Source organism: Danio rerio, chromosome 20, assembly GCF_049306965.1.
Source record: "Danio rerio strain Tuebingen ecotype United States chromosome 20, GRCz12tu, whole genome shotgun sequence".
Lineage (NCBI taxonomy): Eukaryota > Metazoa > Chordata > Actinopteri > Cypriniformes > Danionidae > Danio > Danio rerio.
Genome location: NC_133195.1, coordinates 28,106,605 through 28,121,475, shown reverse-complemented (window position 1 = coordinate 28,121,475; position 14,871 = coordinate 28,106,605). Strand labels below are relative to the sequence as shown.

Sequence of the window (14,871 nt, the reverse complement as noted above, 5' to 3'; positions counted from 1 at the left end):
AGTTTCATTGATTAAGCCCTAAAAAAACATCACCATTCACACCGTTTTAATATGCAATGCACTACGCTAACATCTAAACGCTACGCTAACTTATTTTACTAAAAAATAAGAATGAGATAAAAAATCGAGCAACATACTAAGATAAATAAATTCATATAAATGAATTAAACACATCGAATCAGTAAGAAAACAATTTAATTAAATAGGATTCAAACAATTAATAAAAACTATTTAATAATTTTAAAACAAATCACACTAAAATGAATAATACATATTTTATTACAAGTTAATAAATGTGTTAATAAATGAAATATATATAATTGATGAATACAAAAATAATCAACAATTATATTAAAATAATGTAATACTTCTTAGTCATATGCAGTAAACTTGTACTGTATTTTGGGTTCCCTTCATCCAGCCATTCACATTCTTCTTTATTGTGGCTAGACAGCCAATCAGAATGTTTCATGTTCACACTCCACTGTCAGAGGTCAAACATGGCGGCGTGCACAAGGAGGGCGAGAGAAATGATGGGCTTGTTACGATTTTTAAGAAATATACCTCAGACTGAGAGTATGTAACTATTACACATTACAAAGTTCATGTTGGTTGATAATAATAGAAGAATGCTAATGACGCTATACTTAAAAAAAACACCACCGACTCTGTGGTAGATTAAAGAGCATACAGATTGTTGTCTGTGCCTGATATTTAAACTAATTTCTACATAAAACATTCTATTGTTCATGTCTAGGGTTTTTGTCGACATCGGTAATGAGACACGCGTCAGATGGACCTTCAAAATTCATCCCTCCGACCAAACCCGTTTTCACAGACAAATCACAAGAAGAGGCATCAGTCCGGCGGTATGTACAATGTGGATATGATTATGCTTTGATTTGCACCATCCTGCTTCTTTAGGTGACACATAATTCATTAGAAATCGGAACATGACAGCCACTAAAACGCCGTTCAGTAGTATTACAGCAAATATGTAACAAAACAATCTTGTCAGATGTGTGGTTTAAGTCAAAGTCAGCTTTATTGTCAAATCAACTACATGTACAGGATATAAAGAGAATCGAAATTGCCTAGATGCCAAACGTGTAATATTAATGTAAAAAATAGAATTATTGTTGTTATTTTTTGAAACAAAAAATACAATTACAGATATATTATAATCTAAGAATATAAGTGAAAATAAACATTTGTAAACAATACAATTACACTTAAGGGCATATGACAAGGAGTGCAAACCAGAGTTGTGCATATGCAAACCCATATATAGTGCAAACTGAGAAATTGAGGTAAGAAACGGAGGTAAAGTTGGTTTTACATTTGCACATTCAGACTTTCATCTTAATATAATTTCAGAAAAGTATTCTGTGCAATTGGGTCATCATATTATCGACCATTTCCCTATACTGGGTTGCAGTGGGAAGGGCATCCACAGTGTAAAACATATGCTGGAATAGTTGGCTGTTATTTCCGCTGTGGCGATCTCTGAAATAGAGACTAAGCTGAAGAAAATAATTGAATGAATATTATCAGCCAATAATAATGAAAAGTATAACGTTGTTCACAGTCAGTTAAATAGTGCTAATGTTTTGAAGTCATTATTACATGCGGTTTCACACTAAATAATCAAAGTACCAAAGTAAACAATGTACGGACTGTTTCTTAAGTTGACATTGAACTAATATGTGTATCTTAATGTTCAAGAACAATACTTTCTTGACGAATATCTTGACAGAATAGTACTAATTTATAATACTAATTCAATGCAATTTAAAATATTTATACTTTGCCACTTGATTTTGTCCATTTGTCAGAATTTTTATCTTACCCATATTGTGATTTTTTTAATTTTTTTTATTTAAAGTTAGGTGAAACATTAGAAACATCACTTGCATTAATATTCATTTAGTCAATTTCTTTTTGGCATAGCCCCTTTATTAATCAGGGGTCGCCACAGCGAAATGAACCGCCAACTCATCCAGCATATGATTTACACAGCGAATGTCCTTCCAGATGCAACCCAGTACTGGGAAACAATCACACACACTTGCATTCAAACACATACACTATGGCCAATTTAGCTTATTCAGTTCACCTATAGCGCATGTCTTTGCACCGTGGGGGAAACCGGAACACTTGGAGAAAAACCCACACAAACGTGTGGAGAACATGCAAACTCCACACAGAAATGCCAACTGACCCAGCCAGGGTTCAATCCAGTGACCTTCTTGCTGTAAGGCAACAGTGCTTTCCACTGAACCACTGTATCACCTAATATGCATTTACTATATTACTATTTTTGATTTACTATAATCATACATTTAATCAATATAATATTAATTAAAAAAATATGCAAATGTTGCCTCTTATGGATATTACTGTCAGTTGTGTAATGTATGATTCACACGTTTAGCTACTTTGGTCTTTCACTTTTTAACATTAAAACTGAACTGCATGTGAGTAGCATTTTTCAATGTGCTTTCATTTATTTTAGGGTTTTAAGTCCAGAGTTCATCCCTCCTCGCCAGCGCACTGACCAAATCAAGTTTTATATAGAACGGAAAGATATGATACAGAGGAGGAAAGTTTTGCAGATTCCAGAGTTTTACGTTGGTAAGAAATGCAGACTACTCTAGCTCTGTATGTGCTGCTAGAAAGATAAAAATACTGGAAAAAATAAATCTTCCTTTATAAACTGCATTTCTCTTTACTGTTTCATGTAGGCAGCATTTTAGCAGTGACCATGACAGATCCTTACGCGAGCGGGAACCTGAATCGCTTTGTTGGAATCTGCACTCAGCGCTCTGGAAAAGGATTGGGTGCTACTTTTATACTTAGGAATGTCATCGATGGGCAAGGTAAACAAACAAAAACTTTTTTTAATTTCAGTTTGTTTCATTATGGGTGTGTCTGGAAGCTTAGTTTTGGACAGACTGCTAAAGCAGCATAACATTTTAATTATGTAGAACAAAATAAAGCTTTAGTGATTACTTTTATTATTTAAATTACACAACACTAACATCACGCTAGAAACAACATCAAAAGTGGGAAAGGTTGGTCAAAAACTTACACACAAAATGACGTCTGAAGACAATCAGATGAAGGAATCTCAGCAGACAAGAAGTGATGCCAGATTAGCATTTAGGCACACCTTAGTGCTTTCCAATCTTGGAATGAATCCTGCTTTCAGATGCAGCCCATAAGTTCTAAAGCGCTGAAATGTTGAGTCAATATAATCGAATTTTGATAACTGTAAATTTGATAAATTATTAAATTACCAGGAAATTCACTTTACAATAGTGAATACTGGACTTCAATGGAGAAATTACAAATGAAAGTAAATGGTAAACAGAGAGTAGTTAGTTAGTTAATTTAGACTTTATAAATAAAATAAAGGGGAAATTCACATCACAGCAAAGCTCACCATAAAATAAAAATGAATAATTTTGCAATGCAGAAGTACTCGTTTTTGCTATTTGTTTTAGAACTTCCGATCCAGTTGCTTATGGGAAAAATGACTAGAAATAATAAATGGCAGAAAACAGTCAAACTACTTGCTCTGCAAACAAGTGTTCGCATGACGATACAGACAAAGCAGAATAATATAATAAGAAAATAACACTTTGCAACATAAAGCAGCAGAATGAGCTGTTTTTAATGTCTAAAAATTAATGGAAGTGAATGTGACCACAAGTCTCAAGTCAAATAGATTTAAATGGCTGCTCTCGTTCCTACGCGAAGAATAAGGCGAATAAGAAAAACGCAGAGTAAGCTGCTTTGGCACACAAGCTGTTCTAAATATGAGCAAATGTACCTAAAAAAAGCACAACAAACTACAAACATGAAGTAATGCAAACATAAGTGAACAAATCCTAAATGCAGAGATGCATGTTTAAATTCCTTAAAGCTGCAATAAAGCCCATAAAGCTTTTTATTTGTTGTTTGTTCATTTTCAGCTGCAAAACTGTGTGTGTGTGTGTGTGTGTGTGTGTGTGTGTGTGTGTGTGTGTGTGTGTGTGTGTGTGTGTGTGTGTGTGTGTGTGTGTGTGTGTGTGTGTGTGTGTGTGTGTGTGTGTGTGTGTGTGTGTGTGCGCATGTGCGTGTGTGTGTGACATTTAATATTTCGAGTCATTTTAACAAAAGCATGATAATATAGATAACTGACAATTTTGGATGATTATAATCTTGATATATTTTTTTTCATATGATTACATTACTAGTGCATTTTACTTTTGTTACCGTTCAGTCATGGATTTGAATTTAATATTTTTTATTCACTGTAGGAGTAGAGATATGCTATGAGCTGTACAGTCCACGTATGCGTAAGATTGAAGTGTTAAAGCTGGAGAAGAGACTGGATGACAATCTCATGTACTTGAGGGACGCTCTGCCTGAATACAGCACTTTTGACTTTGACATGCAACCTGTCCATTATGAGCTCACGAAAGACATCCCAGTCAATCCGGTAGGACATTTCAGTCAAACATCTTTATCTGTGATGTTCTGTAATGTTATATTGTACACTTATGGTGTTTAGCCACCAAATTTAAAAGATTTCTTGTTTGCTTTTCTTTTTCTCTTGTAGTTAAAAGTAAAAATGAAGCCAAAGCCGTGGTCTAAACGTTGGGAGCGCCCCAAGTTTGACATTAAGGGTATCCGCTTTGACCTGTATTTGACTCCAGAGCAGATGGAGCATGCGCAGAAGTGGGGAGAACCATGGAGAGAGTATGATATGCTAAAGGAGTATGACACATCCAGTCTAGAGAAGAAGATCCTTGAGGAGGTGGATGAAAATCTCAGAAAGTAGACTGTACATGGAGACTATCTCTGTGAATGAACATGAGGCTCAGGTGACCCCTTTTAAGATGCTGAACAGATCTGAAACATGCTCGTCTAGGTTTGTAGAGATACATGGAGATATTTGACTTTGGGGGAAATCATTTTGGAGATTTTCATGTGTGTCTAAATTACGTTTTTTCACCGGCTCCGCTGCTGATGCTGAGCTACAAATGGCCCTTTAATTAAAATAATAGCAATCATTCTATGCTAATGTTTATTTTAGTGTCATTAGTGTCATCACACAAATTTCTCTGTGGTTTTACTTTCTTGCTTGACCAAAAGGGGGCAGCAGAGAACAGCAATACATGTAAATTAATATCTGAATAAATGATAAATAAAATCTAAACCGTTAATCCTGAGACTGATGAGATTGAGTTGTTCATAGTCTGGGTCAATAAGATCATTTTGTAGTTGTTTTTAGAATGGTTAAAATGATTATTTGGCAATAATATAATGCATCCAATAGAATTGACAGTAACAATATTTGATCTCAATATTGATGATAAAAATCAATTCTTATTTCTGTGGCACTGAGGATTAGTGTAATTATGTCTTTTAATTTAATATATATATATATATATATATATATATATATATATATATATATATATATATATATATATATATATATATATTAGGGATGTAACGGTATTGTAAATACCGTCATACCGCAATATTAATTTTTTTCGATATTACCGAAGTCGCATGACTCGGTAAAACTATAGGTCTTCTGAGAAAATTTGCTCAGGCGAATGAAGCGAACGGGAGGTAGCGAAAACTACAATCCCCATCATCCCTTGCGGTCTGTTGTCGCTACAGATCCAGTAATGCGGAAATGGAGTGTGCTGCAAGAAGCGGGGATCAAAAAGAGCTGTAAAACTCTAAGGCCCCTTTTACAAGAGTGCGTTTTAGTTTTAAAACGGCGTTGTAGAATGAAAACGATCCGCGTCCACACTCGCGTTTTACCCAGCATTTCTGAACAGCTCTCCGTCCACACCAAAACGCTGAAAACGCACATCACGTGACCACAGACACTCTCGGGCAAGCGCTCCAGCATGAGATGAGAGCTCTGCTTGTCGGACTGCTCATCAAGAATCTCCCGCTGGATCTAATCTCACTATATTTGCTAAACGTGATATTTCATTCATGTTGTTGTCTTTATCTAACGACAGAGGCCAATTCCCTGACTTTGGTCATTGGAATCTATTAAGTTACTTGTTCACGGGTAACATGTTTTGGTTAAGCGCAAAGATAAGTTAATGATTAATCCAAGTACATTGACTGATCGCTTGCCTTTATTTCCTACAATGTATAAACTTATTGTATGTTATACTTTTATAATTGTCGATTATTAAAACTGATATTCAGCAAAAGAGAGGGTGCGTTTCGTATTTTCACTGAAATTGAAAGGAGGCAGTTGTTATAGGCTCCGTTTTGTTATAAATATGCACACAGTGAAGATGACGCTCATATATGCAGCACGACGCCTCAACATTTCTGCTGTCTGTTAAGTTGCTAATATTAAAAAGAAAATAGGCAGTTCCTTAAATCATGTTTACATTTTATTGTTGAGAAAGTGAAACAACGTAGCCAAGGTGATGTGAATGAAGTTATAAAGTACACTGTTCCCTTTGAAGATTTACGCGTGTCCTCGGTATGTTTTCCATATCAAACTGAGAAGGGGGAGACTGCAGCCTTGATAAACTTGGGAAGTCTTAACTTACAAGAAGAGGATGCGAGACTGAACTGTGTGTGGGCTACTTAATATTGAGGAAAAGCCCCAATCAGATAGGCGAACGTTTGCAGCCCTGCCTCCGTTTTCAGATGTCTCCGTCTTTCCCCATCCACACTGAGACGGAGCAGCAGCGTTTCCAACACAATCAACGGCCTCTCCAGCGTTTTCGGCGCTCAAGAAATAAGTCATATAAGTCATATCTCTCTTGTCCCAGAAACCTCAGTACCAAATGAGAGGTTTTTTTTTTTCTGTTGCAGGGGACATTGTAAATGCCCAGAGATACCAGCTTTTACCAGATTATATTTATATGATAATTTTCCTTTAAACCCATCTCTATCTAAGTGAGTGAGTGATTAAATGTTGAATGTGATGAGTTTTCAACAATACTAAATTAAAAACTTAAATTTTTTTTTTATATGGTTTAATATTTTTTTTATTATTAAAATTGAAGTTCCTGTTTCAAAGCTTACAGATAGATGGCTAATTTGTATGTCATTGACACTTTTGGCACTTTTTTGGAGTATTTTCATAAGTTTTGTTTTTTCCTGTAAATGATTCAATAAATACCGTACCGTGACATTGATACCGAGGTATTACCGTACCGTGAAATTCTGATACCGTTACATCCCTAATATATATATATATATATATATATATATATATATATATATATATATATATATATATATATATATATATATATATATATATCCATCTTTTGATCAAAGAGGTTATTTTAAAGAATTTTGGAAACCGGTAACCATTGATTTTTCCTACTACGGATAGCAATGGTTATCGCTTTCCAGAGATCATCGAAATTACTTCTTTAGTGTTTAACTGAAGAAAATAATGATTTGGAACAAGTCAAGTATGAGTAAATAACTACAATTTATTTTTTTGTTGGTGAACTATCCCTTTTAATGTTCTTGGATGACCTGAGGTTGAGTAAATTAAGAGCAAAAACTTTTTTTTTTCTTGTGATTCCTACACCTAAGGATTTTTTTTTTTCATTTTATCTTTATTTACTCACGCTTAACTTGTTCTAAATCTGTTTAACTTCTGTTGAATATAAAGCATGATAGCTGAAGCTGAAAATCTGGTAACCATTGACCTCCATAGTTTGGAACCTGCAGTGTGAGTAAATAATGAGAACATTGTTGTTTTTAGATAAACTATCCGTTTACCTTGTTGGTTCTACACTTAAGTCGACACAGCTTTTAATATGACCGAGTTAATTAGTACACTTGTCCAACTGCTTATTAACATTAATTTCTAATCAGCCAATCACATGGCAGCAACTCAATGTATTTAGGCATGGTCAAGACAATCTGCTGCAGTTCAAACTAAGCATCTGAATGGGGAAGAAAGGTGATTTAAGTGACTTTGAACCTGGCATAGTTGGTGGTGGCAGACAGGCTGGTCTGAGTATTCCAGAAACTGCTGATCTACTGGGATTTTCATGCATTTCATGGATGGCTTTTCATTTCTCTCGAAAAAGAGAAAATATCCAGTGAGCGGCAGTTCTGTGGGCGCAAATACCTTGTTATGCCAGTGGTCAAAGGAGAATGACTAGACTAGTTCGAGCTGATAGAAAGGCAACAGTAACTCGAATAACCACTCATTACAACCGAGATATGTAGAAGAACTGCTCTGAACGCTCAACACGTCCAACCTTGAGGTGGATGGGCTATACAGCAGCAGAAGACCACATTGGGTGCCACTCCTGTCAACTAAGAACAGGAAACTGAGGTTACAATTTGTACAGCCTCCCCAAAATTGGACAGTAGAAGATTGGAAAACTTTGCCTGGTTTGATAAGTCTCAATTTCTGCTGCGACATTCGGATGGTAGGGTCAGTATTTGCCGTCAACAACATTAAAGCATGGACCCATCCTGCCTTGTATCAGCGGTTCAGGCTGGTGGTGGTATGGTGTGCGGGACATTTTTTTTGGCAAACTTTGGGTTTATTATCACCAATTAAGCATTGTGTCAACGGCACAGCATAACTGAATATTGTTGCTGACCATGTCCCTCTTTTTATGTCCAGTGTACTCATCCTCTGATGGCTACTTCCAGCAGGATAAAGCGCCATGTCATAAAGTGCAAATCCTCTCAGTTTTTTTAGGTTTCTTGAACATGACAATGAGTTCACTGTAATATACCAATAATAATATATAGTATATATATATATATAATATATAATAATAATAGTAATATAACCAATAGAGCATCTTTGGGATGTGGTGGAATAGGAGATTTGCATCATGGATGTTCAGCTGACAAATCTGCAGCAACTGCTCGATGGTATCATGTCAATATGGACCAACATATTCATCTGAGGATGATTTCTAGTACCTTGTTAAATCTATGCCACGAAGGATTAAGGCAGTTCTGGAGGCAAAAGTGGGTCCAACCCGGTATCAGTAAGTAAACTGGCCATGATGAGTGTATGTTTTATCAGTCGTTTACATCTAAAATTCACCATCTTTAAAAACCTGACTGAACACTTCTGTTACCATCTATTGTAACTCTCCAAACTAAAACAGACTTCCACATCAGCGACTTCTCATTTTCTACTCTTTCAACTCAACCTCTCTGCTAGATATGTTTAATCCCACACAGAGCGAGCATGTCACATTATTTTCCTGACATGATATTTTGTGCAGCTCATCTTCTGGATCCGCGCGCGCTAATCCTCGAGCACATCTGTGCAGCGCTACGGAGCTCCGCCCATCCTGCTGTTGTGAAAGTGACGTCAGCCCTATCACTTGTGGAGAGTGAAGCGACGCCGCAGTCCGCGATCTGCAGTGAGAGAGCAGGTACAGCCGATCCCTTACCTGGAAACCTCAACCGCACGTCCTCCGTTATCCGCGGATATTTCCGGTTACGCAGAAATCACAATAACATTCCGTCTTTCTCCTTCGCCGTACGCACGGTAAGCGTTTATTCTTTGCTGTTCCTTGTGGGTTATTCTATTGTGATGCTTACAATAAGGTTGCCGGTGCCTATTGTTAATATTTGCGAATCACTTTTCAGCGCATTTCTTATCTAAAGAGCAGTTCTTAATTATTTTATCCGAGAGGGAAATGAGCGCAGTTTCGGAACAAAAGCGCGGAAGGTTGCTGGAGAAGGAGCGGAATCGCTGTCATTGATTTCAGTCATATAACGGACAAACTTGTTGTGCAGGTTGCGAACTTAAGAGAGGAACTCAATCCGGTTTAAGCTTCATAATAACCTGAAATATAAGAGCTGGATCATTCTAAGTGTTTCCCTGCGGGACGTTGAAGGTGTCGTCAGAGATGCAACACACCTGTCCCACTAGTGCACCTGCCTCCCTCATGCACTTGTTTTGGTGACCGTTTATTCATTTGTTGACTAATGAGCGCTTTTAATAGACAGACTTTTGGTTACCTGTAAGAAATTGGGAAGAAATAACTATAAGTCGAGATTGTGTTGGGATAGTTCACCCAAAAATGAAAAATTTACTCACTGTTCACCTTCTCAAGTTTTCTAAACCTTATGAGTTTCTTTTATTCTGTTGAACACAAAAGAATATATGTGAAATAAGTTAAAAACCTGTAAGCCTTGACTTCCTTAGCATAGGAAAAACATATGGTTATAATGGTTAGGGCTTTCTTCAAAATTTCTCCTTTTGTGTTCAATTGAAAAACTCATACAGGTCTGTGACCTGAATGATGAGTAAATGATGATATATTTTTCTGTTTTGGGTGAACTATCCATTCAAGGCATTTTACTTTCATTTACATTGTTCACTTACACGTGGCAAATCTAGTGGGCTAAACTGGAAAGTAGTTAAATATTAAACATTTCATTAAACAATATTAAACAAATAGTTAAACATAAGAGATACCAGTTTTAATGGGTTAATTTTACTAAAACATAATTTTGTTTCTATTATTTTTTAAAATATATTGTTTCATTCAGATATGGCTGATTTTGCTTGATATAATTTACATGTATCAAGCATATTTGTATTATCAATGTGTGGTAGTCTTGTAATGAAACATTAATATAATAATAATCAAACTCGCCCTGCATCTCTTAAAGCTTGCAGATTGAATTCTATGTGAGATTGGGATGTTTTTCCTGGAAAATCATGTGATGTTTAACACACTTCTGTGAACCTCTCATCCGTTCAGTGGGACATAAAGCAAATCTTCATCAGCATATGGCAAAAAAGCCATTCTGTACTGTAATATCAATATTTCATGCTGAAATCTATTTTGGTTATGCATTATCTATTTTATATTCTGAACAGTGTAATTTGAGTCACATTGTCGGCTTGATTTTGGTGAATTCGGTTGATTTAAAAAAAAAAAAAATTTTCGGTGAACTTTTAGTAGATTTTTACAGAGTTTGTGCAAACATAGCCATATTCCTATGATCAGATGCTTTCTTAGCGGCTGTTTTCTCTCCACTGTGAGATTGGTTGTTAATGTTGTTTACACACACAGGTTTTCAACTTACACCCCCTTTAAAATATTACATTAGGTTCTTAAAGTCATGTTTAAAGAATAAGCCATAGAATTGATGTCACTTGACAATTGCGTTTCTATTATATCATTTTTTTTATCATATTATTTGTTTTAGATATATAAAGTCCAAAGTTTAGATCAGCTTACCAGTAGGTATTGCTATTCTAAATCTAAATAAACACGCTCACACTATAACGAAATTATGTCAAGCTGGGTGTGATAAAATATCACAGAATCTGAGTCTTATTTCCATTATTTCTATGTCTTTTATTAAAACATTTAAAGCTGGTGAATGACTTTCATTTTGACACAGAGAATTTAGTTGTACTGATATTGTCAAGTTTTCACCTTTTAATATTCAGATAATACTGATCTTGGGTAACACTTTCCATCCAATAGTTAACACAAACAAAATGTGTTTAATTATTAATTAAACATATTAAGTAGGCTTGGGCCGGTATAAGATTTTGATGGTATAATAACTTTGGATAAAAATATCATGGTATTGGGATTACTGCTTTAAAATAAGTTCTTTTAAACGCCTGGGTAAAAAACAACAACTTTTACCCAGCATTGAGCACAATATGTTTTATTCAAAGACACATTTAAAATGTTTTGGACCAGTAGCTTTTGATGTGGATGTTCCTTTTCTGCTGAAATACTGTTGCCCTAAAAAAACTAAATAAAATAGTTGTGAAAAACATGTAAAAAACAACAACAATGTACATATACCTTAGGATCGGTATAACAGAATACTTGGCGATTTTAAAGCCTAGACTTTTCCAAACTGCTGCAAACGTTGAAACTGGTTATTGTCTCATGCCTAATATTGAGTGATGTTTTTGTTAGCAGTGATGTGCAATCTGCACATATATGTAAAAATCTAAATAATAATAATAATAATAACAACAAAAATGTTGGTTTCACAAAATTGAACTAACAATGAGCATTAAATTTGTTACATTTGTTATCTTTTTTGATGCAGGTTATAAAAATTCTGAATTCATAAAAAATTGTTTATTGTAGTCCATGTGCATTATATTATTAGCATATATAACTTTTAATTTCTGTAATGAAAGTATTTTTCATTGCTAATGCTAACATATTGAACTGGTTCTGACAAATGGTATGGTACCTATTTTAGTTCAAAAAGTCAAACATAAGTTTATAATATCCAATTACAATTAAGAAGTATACCCTACCAACACTAATCCCATCAAATTGTTGATTAGTACCACTCCAAACTTCTTAAATGATACAGTAACAGGAGGACTGTACTGTGAAGTGTGACCCAGGTTCTTTCCTTTTGAAGTTTTTTAGATTCACAGACTTTTGTAGAAGTAGGTTATGTAGTGTGTGCCAACTGCCATATATTCTCATAACTCGCTTCCCCCAAGGCCAGCGCTGTTAATCAAAGCACAGAGGCTACAATCTGTTTCGGCTCTTGCATCTTCTCAGTATGTGGGGCATGGGCCAGTCACAGTAGTAAATAACCTGTGCGATAGAGGGATGAGTCTGGTCAAAATATGCTGACTATCATTTCTTTTTTTTCTTGTTGGCACTGTGATAAACTCTCCACTGTGAAACATGTCAAGTTGGCAACATTAATAATTGTTAATTTGTGGACAGACATGACTTTTAATACAATCTGCTTATTTGGTTTTGAAAGCATCAATACTCTGGAGTGCATTATGGCAGTTCTATTTTAAAAAAAGATTTACTGTAATGTTGTTGTTGATGATGTGTTAAAAAGCCACAAACCAAACCAACCAACACTCAGGAGTATTACAACATTGCAATCATCATTTAAAGCAAAGATGTGTATAAAATCATGTATAAAGATACAAGAGTGTGTTCTAATGGGTTTATTGTGATAAAGAACAATCACACAAAGCATTTAGAACAACACATTCAAGCAAATAGAGCATAAAAACATGAAATTAAACATGATAAAAAAGCAGCAATTATAAAAATATTCATCCAAAGTTCTTGGTTTTATCTGTCTTTTAAAAAAATGTTTTTTTTTATGTGCACAAAAAACAAACAAGCAACATTGTCTCAGAATATACACACTTTACTGGTAAATATAATATGAACTGCCATGTATGTGGATTCAGCTGTTGGATATCCACAAAAAATCCACAAAAATGGAAATGTAGTGATACAGAGTATGTAGTCATAAAAAGTCCTAAAAGGTAGTGTGCTAGTCAGTTTACGTGAGGGATGCTGGATTTGGATTGAGAACGTTTTAGATCTAAGTATCAGAGAAAGGGTTCCCAGGTAGCAAAGAACTTTCTGTCAGAATTGGACTTCATAAATCGGAGCCTTTCCAAATGGATGACGGAGGTAGGCATGGGCCGGAATAAAAATATCACAGTTTCACTGTATTTTGATCACTGCTCTAAAATATATATTTTTACAATTTCTGGGCTAAAAACAAGAACATTTCTTTCTTTTAAACAGTATGTTTTATTTTAAAAAGCATTTTTAAAAATTTGGAATAGTAAACATATTTCATTTTATTTTATAAACGTATTCAAAAACTGATTTTATTTTACAATTGAAAAAGGCATCTTTGAACATCTTTTCTGCTGGAGATAATGTTGTCCTAAAAAACAAACAAAAAAAGATAAACAAAAAAATTGTACACATATCTTGGGAACGGTATTGCAGAAAATTTTGGTGGTTTTAAAACTGTGCCCTCTTCCAAACCGGAGTATACACTGAAAACAGTTATCGTCTCATGCCTAGACGGAGGCCATATTCATTCATCAGATTCAAAAAGAAGGAGGTAAAGGAAATTTCCAGTTTTTTAGCATTAGTTTCTTTTGCCCACAGTCATGCCTAGAGTAAGGGGTTTTTGGAGATCTTTTGGAAGGGTGAAAAAGTGTTCTAAAACCCTAAAAATAGCAAGTTCTGTATCCGGTAGAAGGGAAATATTAGGCCTTGGAGTATAAATCAAAAATGTTTTTCCAAAAATTAAACAAAGAGGGGCAAAACTATCATGCATTAGCTGTGGTGTCTTCTGTAATTTTACATTGGTCACACAGGTGAAATAGAAGAAAAATGTTTTAGTAATTTTTGGTTTTGGTACAGTGCAGGCAATGAATGACCTTGAACTGCATTAACTGGTGCCTACTGTTTACCGATCAGGGGTGCGTTTCCCAAACAACGACGTAACTTGTGGCTGAACTATTAGTAGTAGTAAGTAGTAGTAGTAGTAAAACTTGATTGTCCTTGACAGGAAATTTGTTATGGGCATCGCCATATTGCTGCAGACATTCACTAAAACGAGCAAAAAAAACAATACAAAATACAACAGTTACAAAATTAATAATGCTAATTAATTAAGGTAGACTCTTGTTAAATAAACCCACTGAAACAGGTACAAAGGATTTCTTATAGCGGTTTAAGCTATCATAGTACGATGCATCGTTTGGGGAAAAGAGCGATGTAGTGACAAGTGTTCCCCAAAACCCATAGTTTCTCTGTCCCAGATTCATAGTTTAAACCACGTTAGTTTTAACATAAAATGCCCATAATGATGCTCTAAACTGGGTGGAGTAATAACTTCTTTAGAGAAGAACCCCATCATTTCTTTGTGCAAATTATGTTGTTTTACACGTGCACACATTTAAAAAAAATACAATATTAGTTTTGGTAAAAACATGCACTCGCTTTCCATATTAATTGAAGTATATGTAAACAGCCAATATATTGCCCATGTTTCCTTTACAAATATTATTGAGAACATTACAGTACATATTCCATTCTAAATTAA

The 14,871-nt window shown here is 35.0% G+C and overlaps 2 protein-coding genes across 5 annotated transcripts in view; both read left to right on the top strand.

Annotated features, from left to right (window-relative positions):
- The first annotated feature begins 492 nt into the window (after positions 1-492).
- mrpl19 (mitochondrial ribosomal protein L19) lies at positions 493-5,218 on the top strand. Its single transcript, NM_001003544.2, has 6 exons — positions 493-576; positions 758-869; positions 2,516-2,634; positions 2,745-2,879; positions 4,305-4,486; positions 4,607-5,218. The coding sequence occupies exons 1-6, from the start codon at positions 501-503 to the stop codon at positions 4,826-4,828; spliced, it is 846 nt and encodes a 281-aa protein (NP_001003544.1). The 5' UTR covers positions 493-500; the 3' UTR covers positions 4,829-5,218.
- Positions 5,219-9,381: 4,163 nt separating this feature from the next.
- Positions 9,382-14,871, top strand: part of itsn2a (intersectin 2a) — a 79,749-nt gene continuing 74,259 nt past the window's right edge. For all 4 annotated transcript variants that reach the window (XM_009300809.5, XM_021468487.3, XM_073932909.1 and 1 more), the window contains exon 1: positions 9,382-9,529. The gene's annotated coding sequence lies outside the window, so the exon portion shown is untranslated. The remainder of the gene's footprint in view (positions 9,530-14,871) is intronic.